The sequence below is a fragment of the Rhamphochromis longiceps genome, linkage group LG19 (genome assembly GCF_057381845.1).
Source record: "Rhamphochromis longiceps isolate RC_006_pf linkage group LG19, R_longiceps_female_GT1.1, whole genome shotgun sequence".
Taxonomy (NCBI): Eukaryota; Metazoa; Chordata; class Actinopteri; order Cichliformes; family Cichlidae; genus Rhamphochromis; species Rhamphochromis longiceps.
The window spans coordinates 18,656,301-18,677,376 of record NC_140575.1 but is presented as its reverse complement, the minus strand read 5'-3'; the positions used below and the strand labels follow the sequence as shown (position 1 = coordinate 18,677,376).

The following is a 21,076-nucleotide window of genomic DNA, read 5'->3' as shown; positions in this document are numbered from 1 at the left end:
TGGCTGGCGACCTATCCAGGATGTACCCCGCCGTTCTCCCTATGACAGCTACTGTAGATTGGTTCATTCATGGATGGGTGGATCCTGCTTAACGTGTGCTTATCACAATCAACCACTGCTGGGCTGCTGTGGACAGTGACTTTAATATCTAAACTTCTTAAATATAAAAAGTTATGGGTTGTTTTTTTTTTCTTTCTTTTAATTTGAGGGGTTATCTGTCTCTGAATGAGTTATGCTGCTCTGTAGAAATCCTGGTCAGTAAGGATTGTAGTCCTATAATAGAGCTCAAAAAAATGAAAATGTAAATACACTTTTACTGCTTCCGCTTCAATTAACAGATTAAGTAGAAGTCAGGTGTTGCTATATAAAAAGTTTAGCAAAACAGAAGCAGAAATAAAATACAAAAGCAGAAATTTTGGAGGTTTCCTGTTTTTAGAGCCACATGAATGAAACACATTCATGACAAATAATGGGCAACAGCTGTTATAAAAGGTTATGACATTCTCACCATTGTCAGACAGTCTAACTTGATGCAAATTTTTCCTCTTTCTTAACTGTGATCACTTTCAACTTGATTACAAAATTTATTAATGTAACAAAATGTAGCAAATAATACCTTTGTTTTTGAGGCAATTCAATTGAACATTTATATAACAAATGGCAATAGAGCAATACCTTACATTGAAAAACACACCAAAAAAATAAAACAAAATAAAACAGAACAAAAAGAAAGATTGCAAATTACAACTTCACACAAAGCTAATCTAGTAATTCATTTAATTGGAGAAAAGCACAATCAATAGACAAAATAAATAGAAGCTCACAAAACATAGGCAATTTGGTTTAAGACAAAACAAAACACATCGAACAATGAAAACATAAAAGTTGTGTTTTGGTTTTTTTTTGTGAATAGTAATATTAATAATAACAGAAAGAACAAAAAAAAACAGTTCTGGACTATAAAGTTATCAATGTTAACACATTTGTAGTTAAAATTCATTTTTTGAATCAGGTAAATTCACACTATGATATTGACATTGATTGTTTTTAAATGTACCTTTAAATAAAATGACTTGACAGTTTTCAGGTATATTTGAAAGACACCCTGACTTGCATTTTGTTTTTTTATAAGCCTCGTCAGTGCTGCTGAGATATGCAGAGATGATTTTGAAGCAACAGAATTTCACCAAAATCCAGCTACAAATCAAAAAGATGATCAGATGGAAGGTGAACCGAAAGGTAATTTTGAAATGCAAAAAGAAATAATTTGAATTTAAAGTAAAAATATTCTACATAAAATAAATCACTGACTTTTCAGAAATTCTTTTTTAAAAAGTTGTGGTTGTTGCATCTTTCCCTATATTACAGTTTTTGCCCACTGCTTGAACACATTTTGCAAAACCCCGCTCGCTGTGCCAAAACTGTACACACAAGTACACATGACACAACACTGGGAAATATACTATTCACATCTGTGCCAAATTGGAACTCTACTCCCAAAACCTAAACTCTGCTGTCAAAACCTAACATTCCTTTGTCAAAATGTAACTCTGTTGACAAAATGACACATACCTGCACCATATGCAAACACTCACAGATCAGGGGGAACACACTAGTCTGCTGTACATAAAACACTGCAGTCCTTGATTCCCATTGTTTATTCAGAAGGCACATTTACAGGAGACACATTTCCAAACAACCATAAACGCAAATAGACCTACTCAATACTGTACATTGCAGTACCATGAATACAGGTACAGCAAATAAAACAACAACAACACAATAGTACTGCAATAGAAAAAACACTATACTGTAAACACAAAAAACCATGACAATTGTGCATAAGTGGGCTCATGGATCCCGCCGTCTGTTGGGGTCTGGCCACAGGACCTCATCAACATCGCAAGCAATGTCCTCTCCCGCTAGGCACCGGGGTAAATATCCTCTTGCTCTCCCTCCATCCATGCTTGCAAAGTTCTTGGAATGGCTACGCTGAGGGCTTTTTGTAGTTGGCTAATTGGTGTTCGGTTTTGCAAGTAGGTGCCTTCAGGTGTGTATTTGAGTGGTTGCAATTACCCGATGTGTTTTGTATTTTGGATACATGTGTTTTCCGAATGGCACCCTGAGATTTCATTTTGTGAGCGAAGTGTCTTATGTATGAAATAGAGTGTAGCATGCAGGACCATGTGTGTTGCATGAGGGAGTAGGTGTGTTGCATAATTGGTACTGGGGTGCAAAGCAGCGCTTTTGTTTAAGGTAGGGGTACATGTGTTTGAGGTATGGTAACAACAGCTTCACGTTGTGTTACTTTAGTCTAAGCATGGGTTTATAGTGTTCAAGCAACGGGCAAAAACTGTAATAGTGTGATTTGGCCATCTGAACATGCTACCTAAATAAAACTATGCAGGAAGCATGTTTTAATAGTGTGATTTGGCCATCTGAACATGCTACCCAAATAAAACCATGCAGGAAGCATGTTTTAATAGTGTGATTTGGCCATCTGAACATGCTACCCAAATAAAACTATGCAGGAAGCATGTTTTAATAGTGTGATTTGGCCATCTGAACATGCTACCCAAATAAAACTATGCAGGAAGCATGTTTTAATAGTGTGATTTGGCCATCTGAACATGCTACCCAAATAAAACCATGCAGGAAGCATGTTTTAATAGTGTGATTTGGCCATCTGAACATGCTACCCAAATAAAACTATGCAGGAAGCATGTTTTAATAGTGTGATTTGGCCATCTGAACATGCTACCCAAATAAAACTATGCAGGAAGCATGTTTTAATAGTGTGATTTGGCCATCTGAACATGCTACCTAAATAAAACTATGCAGGAAGCATGTTTTAATAGTGTGATTTGGCCATCTGAACATGCTACCTAAATAAATCCCAGCAGGAAGCATGTTCTTAACGTCCTAGCGAAATAACTCAAAGTTTTTAAGTGTGAATTGGCCATCTGAACGTCCTACCTATACGACGGAGCCATTACAGTTTTTGCCCGTTGCTTGAACACATTTGGCAAAACGTCGCTCATTGTGCCAAAACTCTAAACACAAGTAAACACGACACAACACTGGGAAATATACCATACACATCTGTGCCAAAATGAAACTCCACTCCCAAAACCTAAACTCTGCTGTCAAAACCTAACATTCCTCTGTCAAAATGTAACTCTGTTGACAAAATGACACATACTTGCATCATATGCAAACACTTACAGATCAGGGGGAACACACTAGTCTTCTTTACATAAAACACTGCAGTCCTTGATTTCCATTGTTTATTCAGAAGGCACATTTACAGGAGACACATTTCCAAACAACCAAAAACGCAAATAGACCTACTCAATAGTGTACATCGCAGTACCATGAATTCAGATGAAGCAAAAAAAAAAACAAAAACCACAACACAATAATACTGCAATAGAAAAAACACTATACTGTAAACACAAAAAACCATGACAAGTGTGCATAAGTGGGCTCATGGATCCCGCCGTCTGTTGGGGTCTGGCCACAGGACCTCATCAACATCGCAAGCTATGTCCTCTCCCGCTAGGCACCGGGGAAAATACCCTCTTGCATGCCGAAACCATCCATGGATCGCTGTCACCTCAATGTCGCCGAAGGCCTGTTCCATTGCCTGCAGAAGAGGCATGCGGGCATGTGGTTGGCGGTCATATACTCGCCATCTCCAAGCCGAAAAAAATTCCTCGATAGGGTTTAAAAATGGTGAGTAAGGGGGCAAGTATACCACTTCAAATTGATTGTGGTCGGTGAACCAGGCCTGGACCAGAGCAGCCCGATGGAAACTGACATTATCCCATATCACCACAAACCTGGGCTGATCTGGTCTGTTCTGTACAACTATGTTATGGAGAGCATCTAGAAATGTGAGTATGTGTTGGCTATTGTATGGACCTAGCATTGCATGATGGTGCAGAAGTCCTCGAAGGCATATGGCGGCACATAATGTGATGTTTCCCCCGCGCTGCCCTGGGACGTGCACAACTGCCCTTTGGCCAATTACATTACGACCCCGTCGTCTTGTTTTGCTCAGGTCGAATCCAGCTTCATCAATGAAAATGTATTCATGAGGCTGTGCAGCTCCATCCATGGCCATGATCCTCTGAAAAAAAGGGGAACATGTCACTGTACTACAGTGCTACACATACAGCACCCTCACCCCATCACACAGGTACCTGTGTAGCTCTCAGAATAGATCCATGTGGTACTGATATGGTACATATTCAGCTGCTACTGGACTTCACCAATACTCTATTGTAAATGTAAGGGACAGTTACACGTACCCGTACATATTCAGCTCGAAGTCCTTTGACCCTGTCACTGTTCCTCTCGAATGGGACTCTGTAGAGCTGCTTCATGGTGATGCTGTGTTTACCCAAGATGCGTCTGATGGTGGTGATGCTCACATGGTCTATGTTGCTGAACACTCGCCTGTCTGCAAGTATTTTCCGTCGTAGCTGGTGGAGACGGATGGCATTGTCTGCCCTCACTAGGTCCACAACGGCAAGTTCCTGCTGTTGTGTGAACAGGCGTTGCCATCCTCCCCCAGAAGGTCTTCGGGTCATTCTGGAGGAATACAACCACATATTGTCATCGGTTTGCTTATTTTTCATACAGTACTTTACTGTACGTACTGTGTCATCCACTGTACAACACTGTACTTCAATATGAGGAATCAGCCACTTTGGCTGCAAAAGGAGCATTAGCACCCCGTACACTTGATATGGTAATGTGATATACTGTAGAACAGTGCTATGGAACCATCTGAGTAGAGCAGAAGGTATGGAGGTGAAGACAGACCTGTTTTCTAGTCGGAATGTTCGTATTATAGATGCCACTGTGAAGCGGCTTAGATGTGGGTGGACTCTCTGCCCAGCTTCCCTCATAGTCAGGCCATGGTTGATGACATGGTCCACCAAAGTTGCTCTTATTTCATCAGAAATATGGGTCCGTGCATGGCCTCTTCGGCCTCCTCCTCCTCTTCCTCCTCCTCCTCTACCTCTTCCTCTACCTCTTCCTCTTCCTCTTGCTCTCCCTCCATCCATGCTTGCGAAGTTCTTGAAATGGCTACGCTGAGGGCTTTTTGTAGTTGGCTAATTGGTGTTCGGTTTTGCAAGTACGTGCCTTCAGGTGTGTATTTGAGTGGTTGCAATTACCCCATGTGTTTTGTATTTTGGATACATGTGTTTTCCGAATGGCACCCTGACATTTCATTTTGTGAGCGAAGTGTCTTATGTATGAAATAGAGTGTAGCATGCAGGACCATGTGTGTTGCATAAAGGGGTAGGTGTGTTGCATAAAGGAGTAGGAGTGTTGCATAATTGGTACTGGGGTGCAAAGCAGCGCTTTTGTTTAAGGTATGGGTACATGTGTTTGAGGTATGGTAACAAAAGCTTCACGTTGTGTTACTTTAGTCTGAGCATGGGTTTATAGTGTTCAAGCAACGGGCAAAAACTGTAACTACGTAAGGTAGCATATTCTGATAAGGTAGCACGGATTGATAGACAAGACCATAAATTTACGCTACGGTAGGATGTTTTGACAAGGTAGGACGTTTTGTCAGAACACCGGCAAGTCGTCTGGGTCTTTACTCCACTGCCGTATTTCATATGGGTCCAGATTTGCGATGCACTCTATTTTTTTCAAGTACCGCTGCTTCGCCTCTGGACGCAATCGGTCTCTATACCGTCCGTTTTCTTTTGAGCTGCTTTTAAGCATGTTTCTTGTCGTCGTCGTTCCAACACAGTGTATTTGTTTTGATTCGTAGACCCCGAAAATGGAGCTGCGCTCCCACAATGCATTGCGGCGTGACGTCAACTCCAAAGCCCTATCCTTACCTGATTGTTCATTTATCTCATAATAAACACATTATCTAAACAAAGCGCCCCTTCCCATTGTGACTAAACCAAAACATCATGACATGTAACCTTAAACCTTAATTTGGTTTCTTTACAGTTTTTGCCCGTTGCTTGAACACTATAAACCCATGCTTAGACTAAAGTAACACAACGTGAAGCTGTTGTTACCATACCTCAAACACATGTACCCCTACCTTAAACAAAAGCGCTGCTTTGCACCCCAGTACCAATTATGCAACACACCTACTCCCTCATGCAACACACATGGTCCTGCATGCTACACTCTATTTCATACATAAGACACTTCGCTCACAAAATGAAATCTCAGGGTACCATTCGGAAAACACATGTATCCAAAATACAAAACACATCGGGTAATTGCAACCACTCAAATACACACCTGAAGGCACCTACTTGCAAAACCGAACACCAATTAGCCAACTACAAAAAGCCCTCAGCGTAGCCATTCCAAGAACTTTGCAAGCATGGATGGAGGGAGAGCAAGAGGAAGAGGTAGAGGAGGAGGAGGAAGAGGAGGAGAAGGCCGAAGAGGCCATGAACGGACCCATATTTCTGATGAAATAAGAGCAACTTTGGTGGACCATGTCATCAACCATGGCCTGACTATGAGGGAAGCTGGGCAGAGAGTCCACCCACATCTAAGCCGCTTCACAGTGGCATCTGTAATACGAACATTCCGACTAGAAAACAGGTATGTCTTCACCTCCATACCTTCTGCTCTACTCAGATGGTTCCATAGCACTGTTCTACAGTATATCACATTACCATATCAAGTGTACGGGGTGCTAATGCTCCTTTTGCAGCCAAAGTGGCTGATTCCTTATATTGAAGTACAGTGTTGTACAGTGGATGACACAGTACATACAGTAAAGTACTGTAAGAAAAATAAGCAAACCGATGACAATATGTGGTTGTATTCCTCCAGAATGACCCGAAGACCTTCTGGGGGAGGACGGCAACGCCTGTTCACACAACAGCAGGAACTTGCCGTTGTGGACCTAGTGAGGGCAGACAATGCCATCCGTCTCCACCAGCTACGACGGAAAATACTTGCAGACAGGCGAGTGTTCAGCAACATAAACCATGTGAGCATCACCACCATCAGACGCATCTTGGGTAAACTCAGCATCACCATGAAGCAGCTCTACAGAGTCCCATTCGAGAGGAACAGTGACAGGGTTTCGACATGCAAGAGGATATTTTCCCCGGTGCCCAGCGGGAGAGGACACTGCTTGCGATGTTGATGAGGTCCTGTGGCCAGACCCCAACAGACGGCGGGATCCATGAGCCCACTTATGCACACTTGTCATGGTTTTTTGTGTTTACAGTATAGTGTTTTTTCTATTGCAGTATTATTGTGTTGTGGTTTTTGTTTTTTTTGCTTTATCTGAATTCATGGTACTGCGATGTACACTATTGAGTAGGTCTATTTGCGTTTTTGGTTGTTTGGAAATGTGTCTCCTGTAAATGTGCCTTCTGAATACACAATGGAAATCAAGGACTGCAGTGTTTTATGTAAAGAAGACTAGTGTGTTCCCCCTGATCTGTAAGTGTTTGCATATGATGCAAGTATGTGTCATTTTGTCAACAGAGTTACATTTTGACAGAGGAATGTTAGGTTTTGACAGCAGAGTTCAGGTTTTGGGAGTGGAGTTTCATTTTGGCACAGATGTGTATGGTATATTTCCCAGTGTTGTGTCGTGTTTACTTGTGTTTAGAGTTTTGGCACAATGAGCGACGTTTTGCCAAATGTGTTCAAGCAACGGGCAAAAACTGTAAAGGCACTGGAAAAGTCAAGAAACAGGATCCTGACCGTGCCTTTTCCCCCATCCAGGTGTGAGTGGGCTCTGTGTAGGAGGTACAGGATGGCATCCTCCACTCCGACACCCACCTTGTATGCAAACTGTAGTGGGTCCTGGGCATGTTGTACCTGTGGTCGGAGGAGGTTGAGGAAGAGCCGCTCTAGAGTCTTCATAAGATGTGACGTCAGTGCCACCGGTCGGAAGTCATTCAGCTCATTGGGCCGGTTCTTTTTGGGGACCGGGACGATGCAGGATGTCTTCCATAGGGCGGGCACTCTCCCCAGTCGCAGACTGAGGTTGAAGACTCGTTGTAGCGGCTCCCCAAGTTCAGCAGCACACGCCTTAAGCATCCTAGGACACACCTTGTCTGGGCCTGCTGCCTTTCTGGGGCGAAGCTTCCTCAGTTGCCTCCTGACCTGATCCACTGTGACACTGGGAGATGTTTGGGAGGAGGGGAGGGGGGGGAGATGTCTTGCTGCTGAGAGAAGGATTGGAGGAGGGGGGTGTCATGGTGTCAGGAAGGGGGGGGAAGCGAGGGAGGCAGGAGAGTGGGGAGAGGACTCTGTAGTGAAGGTGAGGGTGAGGGTGGGGGGGTTGTGGGCTGGTCAAACCTGTTGAAGAAGTTGTTGAGTTCGTTTGCCTTCTCCACAGTCCCCCCCACTGTGCTTTTCTTGGTGTTGTGGCCTGTGATGGTTTTCACACCATTCCAGACCTCCCTCATATTGTTCCTCTCCAACTTCTGCTCCACCTTCCTCCTGTAGGTGTCCTTTGCTTCCCTCAGGCAGCGTTTCACCTCCCGCTGTGCTGCTTTCATCTCCTCCTTCACTTTGCTCCTGAAAGCCTTCTTCTTCATGTTGAGGACAGCTTTGACTTCCTGTGTTACCCACGGTTTGTTATTAGGATAACACCGTACCGTCTTAGCAGGGGCGACTGTGTCCACACAAAAGTTGAGGTAGTCTGTAAGACAGTGTGTCGCCCCCTCTATGTCCTCACCATGTGGGCTCAGGAGCACATCCCAGTCTGTGGTGTCATAGCAGTCTCTCAGAGCATCCTCCTTTTCTGGGGTCCATCTCCGGATGGAGCGCGTTGTGACAGGCTGCCTTTGGACGAGGGGTGTGTATTGTGGCTGTAGGTAAACCAGGTTGTGGACACGCTGACAGCATCAATGTTCTCAAAGTTTACATTATCTGCAATGACTTTGTCTCTGATCTCTCGGAGTCTAATGCAGTTGTTCTCACGGACCATATCTGCAATGAGGGTTTCTTGTGCCACTGTGAATATGGCAACCCTCCCACCTCTATGTGGCATTCTTTCAGCTCTAAAGAAAGAAACATGTGTTGTCAATTGACTGATTTATATGTAAAACTACATGTAAGGTAACAGACCACTTTCACAGGCCTGTAAAACTGTAGTGTGACAAAGAAAGCAATAGCCTACTATACCTGTTGTGTTGTCTAAATGCCTTGATAATGGTGGCCACGGTGGACCTACTCAGGTTTGGATGTACTCTTCGTCCCGCTTCAGCCATTGTCATGCCATGGACAATGACATGGTCAATTACTGTTGCTCGCATATCATCTGTTATGATGGTGCGAGGTTGTCTTCTTCTCCCACCTGGACCTTCTCCTCTCTCTTGTTGGCCTCCTTGTCTTCCTCCTCTACTCCGAACTCCTCTTCTTCTTAGGCCTTCACCTCTTCCTCCTCTGATCTCAACCCCTCTTCCTCTTTGGCCTGCAGCTCTTCTCCTTCCGCACGCTCGAATGCCTTCATCCATTCTGATTGTTTGGCATCTTCACCAAACTATGCTTTCATAGGTGGGGTCACATCATTAGCAACAGGTGTCTTCAATTTTGAGTCGTTGTGTGTAGTGACTGACGCCAGGTGTGTTCCCTGTGTTCACAGATTGGTGACTGTGGCAAGCATTTTGCATCACATGGGCTTTCATTTGAGAATATGAGCAGAGTTGTTTTGCAACATGTGTTTTGGCAAGGAAAAATGTGTTTAGATTTATGAGTACGGAGGGTTGTGTTTTGTGAATTGTGTCTTCATGTGACATGTGTTTATGGTACTGGAATATGGTGGCTACATTTAGTAAATGTGTTTAGACTACTGGTCATTTGGGTTACAGGATTGGCTTTTGTGTTTTAACATTTGAGAAAAACTGTATTAGAAGTTGTTATGTGTTTTCCTTACATTTTTTGCATTTATATTCTTGGTTGCTCTCTTTATATTTTGCACATGCAAAATGTGCCCATCTTTGGCAAGATTCACACTGCACCTGGAAAGGAAAAATAAATAGCTCATATTATGTTTGGTGAATACTATTAGTCAACATTTTAAACATGATTAGCAAGTAATGATACTAAGACTTATGTGTTTCTTTTGTTTTGTTTTACCATTTCAATCATGCTGCGGTCAGCGTCAGCATCTAACATAGAGCAAACAATGCAGTAATCCTCAGCGTTCCCTGAAACACATTCATGGTTAGGTTTTAATCAAACATTATTTATTGATTATTTAAAAAATAATAGTAAATTTGTTCCACAAATACTTCATGGCAAATTAGTCCCTTGAATTTTTTTAATTAGACTTAAAGAAGGGTCTTATCTGAAAGTGTTTGAAAAGCAGTATTTAAATTGGAAGTACACACTCTAACGTGATAAGGACTTTACTGGACTTACCTCGATGTTCAAGTAGGGTGCAAGCTATCTGCATTCGCTCCAGCACAACTGCTTCTGTAGTGGTTAATACTTCACTGACCTCTCCAAAAGCAAGGTAGTGTTCTGCAAACTGAGATTTCTCATTATTATAATGTAAAGTCCTAATTGTAGCTAACAATAAATGGAATCATTTGAATAAGGGTTACCTTTAACAGCAAAACTCCGCAACTGCTGGAATCCTGTTGCTTGTTGTGTTGCATAGTCTGTAACTGCCACTCCATGGTGTCTTCATGCCCTCTCATCCTCAGAAAATTCCTATTTGAACAAAAATGTTTGTAATGAAACAAGAAATGTTTTATCTAAGAATAATACCTCAGTATCATGCATACCTCCAGTTGCGCAGAATTTTCCTGTCATAAACACCTTCATTCCCCATGGGGTCTATGAGCAGTATTCTCTGTGCAGAAATGTTGACAATCTAAAGAAAAAGTTAATAAATTAAAAATTACTATAGTTTTTGCCACTGAAAACCTATTTAAGAATAACACTTTCAGCAAGAAACTGCTTCACAACAAATTAATAACTAAATGGACACATACCACAAGAATCCAGTGCATACCAAAGTTCACAGGGCACAACCACATGACATTTACATGGTGGCTTCTTCTGTACGGCTTGATATGGTCAATGCTGTAGTGATTTTTTAAAGTTGCTCCTTCCGTGTTTTTTAATCTCACACATTTGCCAGCGATGTCTTGAATGGTGTAGGGTCCTGAAAAATCTGGATCAAACCTTCCTCCCTTCCTTCCACGTTTCCTCATGTTCAAGAGAAGAACTTCATCTCCAACGCTGTACACAAGGTTTCTGTACTTCTTCTGGACTCGTCTGGCATAGGCTTCCTTTTGTAAGTCTTGGGACTTTGCCATATTTTCCTCTGCAGTTTTTTTTAACTTGCCCTTGTGTGTCTCTTGTAGAAGATACAAAGTCACCGTAACTCGACTCCTCAGGGAGAATGATGGAGGACAGCTAAAATTTTCACATTTTAAATTACAATTAAAATCATAAAGACAAATAATGCATGTGAAACATGAACTGAAAAATCTAACTATAATAACTCATGTTTAAAAGTAAATATACTATTATAAAGCTTTGAGCACAGAAAGCCACAAAGATAGACTCATATCATTTTTTGTATAGTCATTTTTACTCTTGATACACTTCCATAGGTGAACACATTATACTTAACGGTCTCCTCAAGATGTATTACTTTACATAAAGATACAAATATAAAGAAGTAACTAGTCACTTTCTTTATCTTTTAAATGTATCTTGCATATAGAAGTTAAGCAGAGAAGATTAAAGCTGCAGCCAATATCAATATGCACAATTTCCAATTAAGATTACATTTAATTTATGCATTATCATAGTTGTTGCATAAATAGAATTCCTTAATAACACTTACTGGGACTTCAACAGGAACTTCAGAAGGATATGTAGCTTCTCTCCCATACATTAAACGGAATGGTGTGTATTTGGTTGTGGTGTGGACCTTGGACCTCAAAGAAAACAGTGTAGCATCCAGATACACATCCCAGTCATTCTGTTGACTGTTGACTAATTTTCTCAGGGCTCTACATGTGGACATAAAAAAAACACAATAGTGACAGTGTCTTAAAAGCAAATGAAATGTTACATACAAATAAAACATACCTTTTTATGTTGTCATTTGTCTTTTCGTCTAGGCCATTTGTCTGAGGGTGATATGCTGCTGTGACACTTCTTTCTATTTTCATTAAGCTGCAAAGTCTTGAGTTGAGCTTCAAAGAAAAAAGAAAATTGACACAACGGAGCGTGGTGTCCAGTAACTGCAGGAGGACTAAAATAAATTGAGAAGGTTTGCAGAAGTTGAAAAGCACAAAATAAACACTTGGAATATGACTTCAAGTGAGCAGCTTAAGGTAAACAATTATCATCTGTAATAAAGAAGTAAAACTTATAATACAAACCTTTTTTCGAAAGCAACGAGATCGGCACAAGATCGGGGTAGGATGAAATAATAGGCGTGTACTATTTACACCGGAAACATGGCCGTTTTGAATTGTGCGCATGCGCAGTAACAACAAGTAGGGCAGCTTGATGGGTAGGACGTTTTGTCAGAACACCGGCACTGTCCTACCCCGATATCTTCACGTATCTTGTTTGTGGAGTAAGCGCTTACACAGCGAACCAGTTTCGTAATTACAAGTCACTGGAGGCGCACATCCAATTTACAAATGGCTGGGTGCAAGATTTGGCTATTTTCAAGCCGCCAAACTCTGAGTACGTCGTCAAAGTAAGTCAGCTGGAGTGCATCGAGTGAAATAGCCATTGTCCACCCCCCACCATAATTAATGTTATACATTTATCATTGAACTGCTAAAATAACGTTATCATATTATATGCCCGTAATTGTAAAGTACATGCAAATTAACACCTTGATAATCGGGCAAATTATTAACGCCAATTTGTGTCCTTCCTGTCTCATTTCATTTATTGTCTTTACATCAACCAATCAAGTCACTCCATTCGATGTTTGATCGCAATTTCTATAACTTCCGAGACCACCAACGATGATATTATTCAGCTATAAAGTGTGATGTGAACATATTTAGAACTTACCGGAATGAAAATGTCTTGAGCACACCAACTGATATCTGGAGACGTAACAGAACTTGATATCAGCTCGTCTCATGGCTGCTATCCAGGCTAGACGCCTTCGTTTGGTAATATCCGATACATGAGCTCCTTCATGTTGCTTCCAGGTTCGGAAAGCATAAAAAGACAATCCAAACTTATTCCCGTGCCGGTCGTAAGATCGAACATTGCAGCCGACAACACAGCAAGTAAGAACCATGGCTATGCTTTCGCTCCTTACTTAGACCCCCAAAATGGCGGATCGGGCCAAAATCCTTTCCACGCCCACCCCCGTGACATCACGCTCCAAAGCCCTATTCACAGTTTATAACATGGGGTATTGTTGATTAAATCCCACAGGATGTGGGCTCCAGACCCTGGTGACTAGAACTAGACACCCCCTTGTGGCAATATTCAGCAATTGTGGTTGATTACGGAGATGAAGGTTGTATTAGCAAAAAACAAACAAACAAACAAGAACAAAATAATTAGTACATAATGAGCTTGGATTGGCAACATTATGAATGAAATGTAGCAGGGATTTATGCACCAGGGGGCCAAAGCTGTTTGAGAGTAGTGCCAGTTTGTATGGCGCAGGCCCCAGTTCCCTCTGTGGTTACTTAGTTTAAGGATATCACATGTAAGTAACATAAAATAAATTTGTACATTAATATTAGCCTGATAACTGACACTAGCTAACTTGCAAACTATGTAAACTTGAAAGATGATGTAAAATGGGTTTCAATCAGGTTTAAACCAAACCACTCCACTGGATTTAGCTACATTTTGGACAGTGTTTCTGGAATGCAATAGTAGCTAGACCAAAACAACCAATCAGAATTTTTGCATCCAAGTCTGCTTGGTTGTTTTTTGTGGCACATTTTTAATGGTGTATAATAAGAGTTGAGCTTGCAGGGAGCAGAGATGTTTAGAGTGAGAGCGACACACTGAGAGCAGGTTCGCAGATGTCTCTCAGCACACAGAGCAGAGATCTGAGCAAGAGCAAATGCCAACAACTGAGCGAGAGGGGCTGCTATTGTGTGCGTGTGTGTGTATATGGATAATCGCAAACTCTGAAATACATTTCTTGCACACGGCAATTAATTTTGTTCGCTCAAATTAAGATTTTCTTTGCTCCAAAAAAATTCTCCTCAAAATGCAACATTTGTACTTGCAAAGATTATTTACGTGCGTTCAGAATAGGGCTACAAAAATAACGCCATACGAGTGCCCTTGCGCTTACTTTTCACGTATATGTGTGTGATAGAATTTAGAAAACACATTGATGCAAATTATAAATCTATATCATAATTTCTGGTATTTTTGTTGTTTTGTTTTTATTTTGTTAAATGGTTATTTGCTGCCACTCCAGCCAGCCAGAGGATCCTCCACCGCTCCGCCCCACTCCTCCCTGTGCAGCAAGCAGTCAGCAAAGTCAAGTCAAAGTCAAAATCAGCTTTATTGTCAAAGACCATATGTACTGATCATACACAGGAATTTGAAATAGCAATGCTCCCATGGCCCTCAGTGTATAACGAATAACTTAAAGATAAAAATAAAATAAAAGTCTTATGTAGGGGAGACTGGGGATAGTTGCAATGTGGGTCAGTTGTAACACTTCCAATCTCTCCAATCAGGGCTTAGTTTCAAATGATGTGATTCATCCTGTAAATGCCCAACTCAGTTCTTCTATCACATGTGAAAAATTTGCACATTTTGGCAAACACAGACAATTTAAGAAGAAAAAAAGTCATTTGTATGCCAAAAAGTGTTTGTTTGGGGTTTTATTTTAAAATTTATTTTTACTCTATTTCAATTTCTAATAGCATTATCTGCTTTGCAGTTGAACTCATCAAACTTAAATTATGTTATTTGTATGTCTATGGGGATATAATCTGTGTAGGTCTTTAGTGCAAATGTTTTAGCTGTTGTCTGTAATGTTAGCTAGTTCATGGCTATAGGAGTCTGGGTTAGTTGTAACAGCAACAGCCTGAGCTAGTTGTAACATTCACGCAAATATTACAACTTACCACACTATTACTTTAACTTATATTAAAAAAGTTGGGGCAATGACATCAGCAGAGGGAGGTTCACTGGTCACCTTTGTACATGCGGTTAATGCCATTGGCAACACAATTCCTCCAATGTTTGTGTTCCCACGCATACTATATGCAGACCACTTTGTCAGAGATGGGCCAGTAGGAAGTACTGGTAATGGAAATAAATTAGGATGGGTGCAAGAAACAGATTTCCTCATCTTTCTGAAGCACTTTGCAAACCACACCAAGGTAAGCCATGAAAAAAAGTAGTTCTTCTTAATGTAATCAACCACATTTTTTCAGCTTCATTGTTATGTTCAAAAGTTGGTGCAAGAGTTGTAGGTTACAATGCCCACTGAGCCAATGAGGCCAAGCTCAAGGAAGACCAACCAAAATTAATGAAATATTCAGTTGGAAATTCCATAATTTGTCTTTTTTGGGGGATTCAAAAGCTAGATTTCTGCTTTCTCTCTCACACACTGTTACGGCCCTGGGCCTTGGAGGGAGTGAGACTGCTTTTTTTTCTTCTCATGCAAATCCAAGTGTGCTATGACTCGTGAGTGATTGGTTACTGGGAGATCCGTGCCAGCCTTCTTTTATGCAGAATGAAGTGTGTCAGACCACACGGACGATTGGCTCCCTGGAGATCCCACAACACTCCCGGACCAACTGACTGGCTGATTGTCTGCACCTGGGAGTATAAATGGCTGAAGAGTGGCTCACCTTAGTTAACCTTTAGCTTTTATTCTTGCCTGTTCTTTTCTTTGTGTATTAATTATTTGCACAGTGGTCTGTTGAACAGCCCCGTCGGTTTTCAGTTTAACGTTTGCAATAAAACCCCTTATTTACTCTGATTTCGTGAGCGGGCTTGTGTATGTTTGCCCCCCCACCTGTCGCCTAGCAGAGGGGGTCGTAACACACACACACACACAGCTACATAAATAGTTCTAGGTGCATTCAGGTGTTGAATAAAAAAGATTACATTTTAAGATTTTGTCAGTACCCTTATTTCATTGTGTTACATTTCACCCCAGGATATGTTACAACTAACCCAGACTATGAGGTGAATTGTAATATTTCACTCTTTGTTTTTGAGACCATACCATGCAATGAGTAATTGTGATGCAGAGAAAATAGCTGTACTATTTAGAGACATGTAAATACTATCCATTACATTATGAATCCACTACCTTAAAAGAGCTCCAAGCTACAGACAGAAATGTCAAAAATAATTACAACTGTCCCCGGTCTCCCCTACAACACAATACAAGACAATACAATCTTACATAAACAACAGTGTCCAACAGAGTCAGAGTCCTTGTGGGCAAGAGTTTGTGGTGTGCAAATGGGGGTGGAGCAGTCAGTGAAAGGGCGATGTTCAGATTTTTGTATGTCGGGGGTGTGAGGGGTTTCAGAGGGAAGAGGTGAATGCAGGTCTGGAGTTCATGTGAGAGTTGAGAGGCGGCAGCTTACTCTGCTTTCAATGTTCTGAGAGCACATGTGCTTTGTTATCCACAGAGGCCACAAGATGGCAGTATTCGAAAAGATGGATGCAACAGGCAAGAAGCTTACAATAGGCTAGAGAGATAATTTTCACTTTGGTAGGTTTTAGTTGATTTTCTTGTTTACTTGACAAGCACTGCTGCATTGCTTGCTCTGATGGGATAACATTAATTTACTGCTAGCCTAGCAGCCTAGCACAGGCCAATTTCTCCCTTTTCAGGGATGTGGCCTCATTGAGAGACAGGTGGGGGCTAGCTCAGGTTGCTCTATCTGCTGGCCTTCACTTCATTAGACCTCCAGGCCATGTTTTTGCTGTTTGTGCCCTCTGAAGCATTTAACCCAATTATCTGAAAAATAATATGAGTGGCTGTGCAGTTGATTGTACAAATACATGGCTGAAAAAGTCTGTGCCCCACTTTGCTGAGAGAATTTCTGTTTTAAATGACTCAAGAGGAAGATGATGCTCAGATAAAGATGTATTGACTTTCCAATGAAGGTAAGATGCAGCTGTTGTTTATCTCAGCAAATATTGACCTTTTTATTTGAAAGCTTTCCCAGGCTGGATTTAATTGACATCAAAGGTATCTTTTTCTGGGGGAATTGCACAAAATACACATAATTTTTATTTTATTTTTTAGTTTGAAAGGTGAAGCAATTGTGAAAGTGCCACCTTTATTTTTCTGTTGAGTGAAAATAGTTCATGTTTCCTTTAATTCAAAATCGAAATAAACATTGTTCTTATGAGTCTAAATTGTGAGCTTTATGAATACTCTCTGTGCATCTACATCATCCTGAGGAAAGTATTTGACTCCAGTGATGAAGAAATAAAGTGGCTCCATCCAAGAAATGGTTATTTGTATGTTACTTTATTTATGCACAGGTCACAGCCTGCCTAAATCTTCCTTAACTGGAGCCAGGTTACGAGAGCCTATTGGACTGCAACTAAACTACAACCAAAACATTTTCCAAAGCACTCTACAAACCCCAATTTGTGCCTCTCATTATGAAAAAGTGAAATTATTTAAGGTAACAAATGGTCCATGTTTAACCGCTGATGCTGATGAATGTTTGGTTTTTACCCTGATTGATCTCCGTTCTTAGTTTCAGCTTTGGTTACTGGTGCTGGATTTAAATTGTAAAAACATTCTGCATAATCTGCGTGTTTGAACCAATATTCAACCCATTTCTCGAGTTATTTCAGAGCAGAGCAGAACGTGTTGTATAAAATGACGGCATGGTGAATTACATTTCAGAAAGACTGATGATCACCTCTCACTGAAACAGATGACACATTTTGGGGGGCAAAGTGTGAGGTTTGCTCTTATATTAATCATTCTGATATGGTTGTTTTTGACGAGTTAATTAGTGCTAACGGAAGGGCGTGTGTTACCAAGACTTACAGAAACATAAAGTCATCACAGAGGTATCTGGAGTCCTCGTTGCATACACACACTTATGGATGAAAATTCCATCATCCTATTTACATAGCAGCTCGGTATTTTCGTCTCTGGTTCCGCAACACCTGACGTGGACCTTGTTAGAGTTCTCTCTCTGCGTTAAGCTTGGTTAGCGAGGACCTTTACTGGATACAAACACTGTAGGTGAGAATCAAACCTGCAACTCCTATTTCAAAGGCATGTAGTCTCACCACTACACTGTCCAGCTGCTTTTATTCCTGCTTTTATTTCTGTTTATTCATATATACATATATATATATATTGTAACAGGGAGAGTGTATGAAATAAGATCTGCCTAAATAAAATGACATATGTTACATTAAAAATAGAAAAGATGTGTGATAAAGGTACGCCTAGCCTGCCTCCAAACAGCTGAGAAAGAGGGAAGGCAAAATTGACACAACACACAGACAAGCGAGTTTCGTAGTGTAGAGACTAGAGTAGTGGTTAGACCACACGTCTTTGGAGCAGAGGATCGCAAGTTTGATTCCCACCCGGAGAGTCTGTATCTTAGGCTATACTCGACTCCCCACCCCCCTGCTAATGCAGCACTGTGTACAATATCTATCAAGACTAACTAGATCACTACAATAGGGCAGCAGTAATCAGTGAGATGCTTGGCTGAAAGGGCAGGAGGCTAAGATCAGGGTAGCACAGAGGGAGGTTGCAGAAGTACAGGAACCATACCTGAGATATGCCAAGCAACAACTACGCCAGAGAGATTGATGGAACAATATGGCCAGTAACCATCACACTGGCCTTCTTTTTCCAGGGCACGGGCTAAAAGTCATGTTGGCTGTCTGCCACTGTGATGGTTACTGGATCCACTGGCCACATCGTTCTCCACAGAATACCTTGGTTCTGTGGAGAACAGCTGGTTTATTCTCCTGCCTTTGATCTCTCTGGTGTAGTTGTTGCTTGGCAGGTATGGACAGGTTCCTGTACTTCTGCAACCTCCCTCTGTGCTACCCTGATCTTAGCCTCCTGCCCTTTCAGCCAAGAATCTCACTGATTACTGCTGCCCTATTGTAGTTAGTCTCGATAATGGTGGGTGCAGATATTGTACACAGTGCTGCATTAACATCTAGCAGACCTAACATGGGGGTGGGGGTGATGATAACTCCCCCTGACCTGGCGTCCTGGCTCCCCCTTGCCATAGCACTTAATTTGTACCTTCCTTCTTGTCAAGGTGCCCTGGTTCCACAACACCTGACACAGACCTTGTTGATTGCTTAGCAGCGGGGTAGGGAGTCTAGTCTAGCCTAGCCTAAGGACCCTTATTGGATACAGACACTCTGGGTGGGAATCAAACTTGCAATCCTCTGCTCCAAAGACGTGTAGTCTACCCACTACTCTAGTCTCTACACTACTATACTAGCTTGTCTGTGTGTTGTGTCAATTTTGCCTTCCCTCTTTCTCAGCTGTTTGGAGGCAGGCTAGGCGTACCTTTATCACACATCTTTTCTATTTTTAATGTAACATATGCCATTTTATTTAGGCAGATCTTATTTCATACATTCTCCCTGTTTTCCCGAGATTGGGCACCAAGCCCTGTACAAGATGAGCTTTGATATATACGCTGATTTGATATAAACCAAGATTCCTTCATTTTAGTTAGGGCAGGGGTCAGCAACCTTTAACACCCAAAGAGCCACTTGGACCCAGTTTCCACGCAAAAGAAAACACTGGGAGCCGCAAATACTTTTTGAAATCTAAAATGAAGATAACACTGTATATATTGTGTTTTTTACCTTTATGCTTGGTGTGAACAACTAAAGTAAGTAAGTAAAGTTTATTTATCAAGGGCTTTTCACAGACAGGCAGTCACAAAGCACTGTACACAAATATTAAAATAAACAATACAATCAATAGACATTATACACAATTTAAAAGATCAAATGTAAATAATGTAAAGAATATAAAATAGGTAGATCAACAAAAGGCTTGTTTGAACAGAAAAGTTTTTAACTGCTTTTTAAAAGAATCCACAGAGCAACTAAGGTGTGTTGCTTATGAAATCCATGAAGTGCTACAGAGAAAATTACATTTTATTTATGTAATTAACACATTTTGAACTCTTAAAGAAATATAACAAAAGGAAAGACACCCAGCTGAACTAAAATGATCCATGTAGCAAACAAAAACTGTTGTGAGCCGCCACCCTTTGGGCTTTTGGAGCCTTGACCTGACTTTTAAAAAATAATTTGAAAAAAAGCACTATGCTGCTAAAAAATATATATATATATATATATTTGCAAAATTCTCCCTAAATATGTATTTTACCTGGTTAATGTGTGTTGCGGGGCGTGGTCTGCAGCGCCGCTGCAGGGGAGGCGGACGCACCTGAGCGGCACCCGCAATCACGCCTCGCCGCCTTAACGTCTGTGCTCTCTCTGCTGTTGTGTTGTCGGGCTGTGAGCTGAAAAGTTACAGCCGGCTGTATGCGTACAACAACCGTGTGTGAAAAGCGATCGATAAAGAGATGCTGAAAAGCATGTTCATGCAAACATCTTCGGGTCTGCCGTGATATCTTTATAATGGGACTTCTGCTCCTGAACCTCTGCGCACAGCGTCTGCAAATCGGGGCTGTACGAAGTCACTTTCATCTTCACGCAGGACTGTAAGCTGTCATCTGTGAGTCGTGAGCCCCGGTGTTTGTTTTTAACATAGTTCACGGTGGAGAACAGCTGCCGACATAATATGGATCCGAAGATCCATAATTGGCCTACCTGGATTCGAAAGTCTCGATAAATGCACGACGTTTCGGCGGGTATACCGGCTTCCGCGAGTGTGACGCTTATTTTGAGCGATGAAAAAAAAAAAAAGATATAATTTTATTTTTATATTTCAAAATCACAATAATCTTCCAATTTAGAACTACAAGTTAAAAAAAGAACTAAACACAAATAAAATACACTTCAGCTAAATACTTCTAATTTCATTTCCCAAACCACCCGGAGGTGCAAAATAAAGACTAAAGAGCCGCATGCGGCTCCGGAACCGCGGGTTACCGACCCCTGAGTTAGGGGGTTA

At 41.4% G+C, this 21,076-nt stretch overlaps 2 protein-coding genes across 2 annotated transcripts; both read right to left on the bottom strand.

The window, feature by feature from the left end:
- Positions 1-3,360: 3,360 nt before the first annotated feature.
- Positions 3,361-5,484, bottom strand: LOC146646529 (uncharacterized). Its single transcript, XM_085391534.1, has 2 exons — positions 4,314-5,484; positions 3,361-4,132 (listed from the first exon to the last, which is right to left on the bottom strand). The coding sequence occupies exons 1-2, from the start codon at positions 5,073-5,075 to the stop codon at positions 3,488-3,490; spliced, it is 1,407 nt and encodes a 468-aa protein (XP_085247660.1). The 5' UTR covers positions 5,076-5,484; the 3' UTR covers positions 3,361-3,487.
- A 4,403-nt stretch (positions 5,485-9,887) lies between these two features.
- LOC146646528 (uncharacterized) lies at positions 9,888-11,297 on the bottom strand. Its single transcript, XM_085392239.1, has 6 exons — positions 10,971-11,297; positions 10,761-10,849; positions 10,578-10,686; positions 10,393-10,501; positions 10,108-10,178; positions 9,888-9,989 (listed from the first exon to the last, which is right to left on the bottom strand). The coding sequence occupies exons 1-6, from the start codon at positions 11,295-11,297 to the stop codon at positions 9,888-9,890; spliced, it is 807 nt and encodes a 268-aa protein (XP_085248365.1).
- Positions 11,298-21,076: the final 9,779 nt, after the last annotated feature.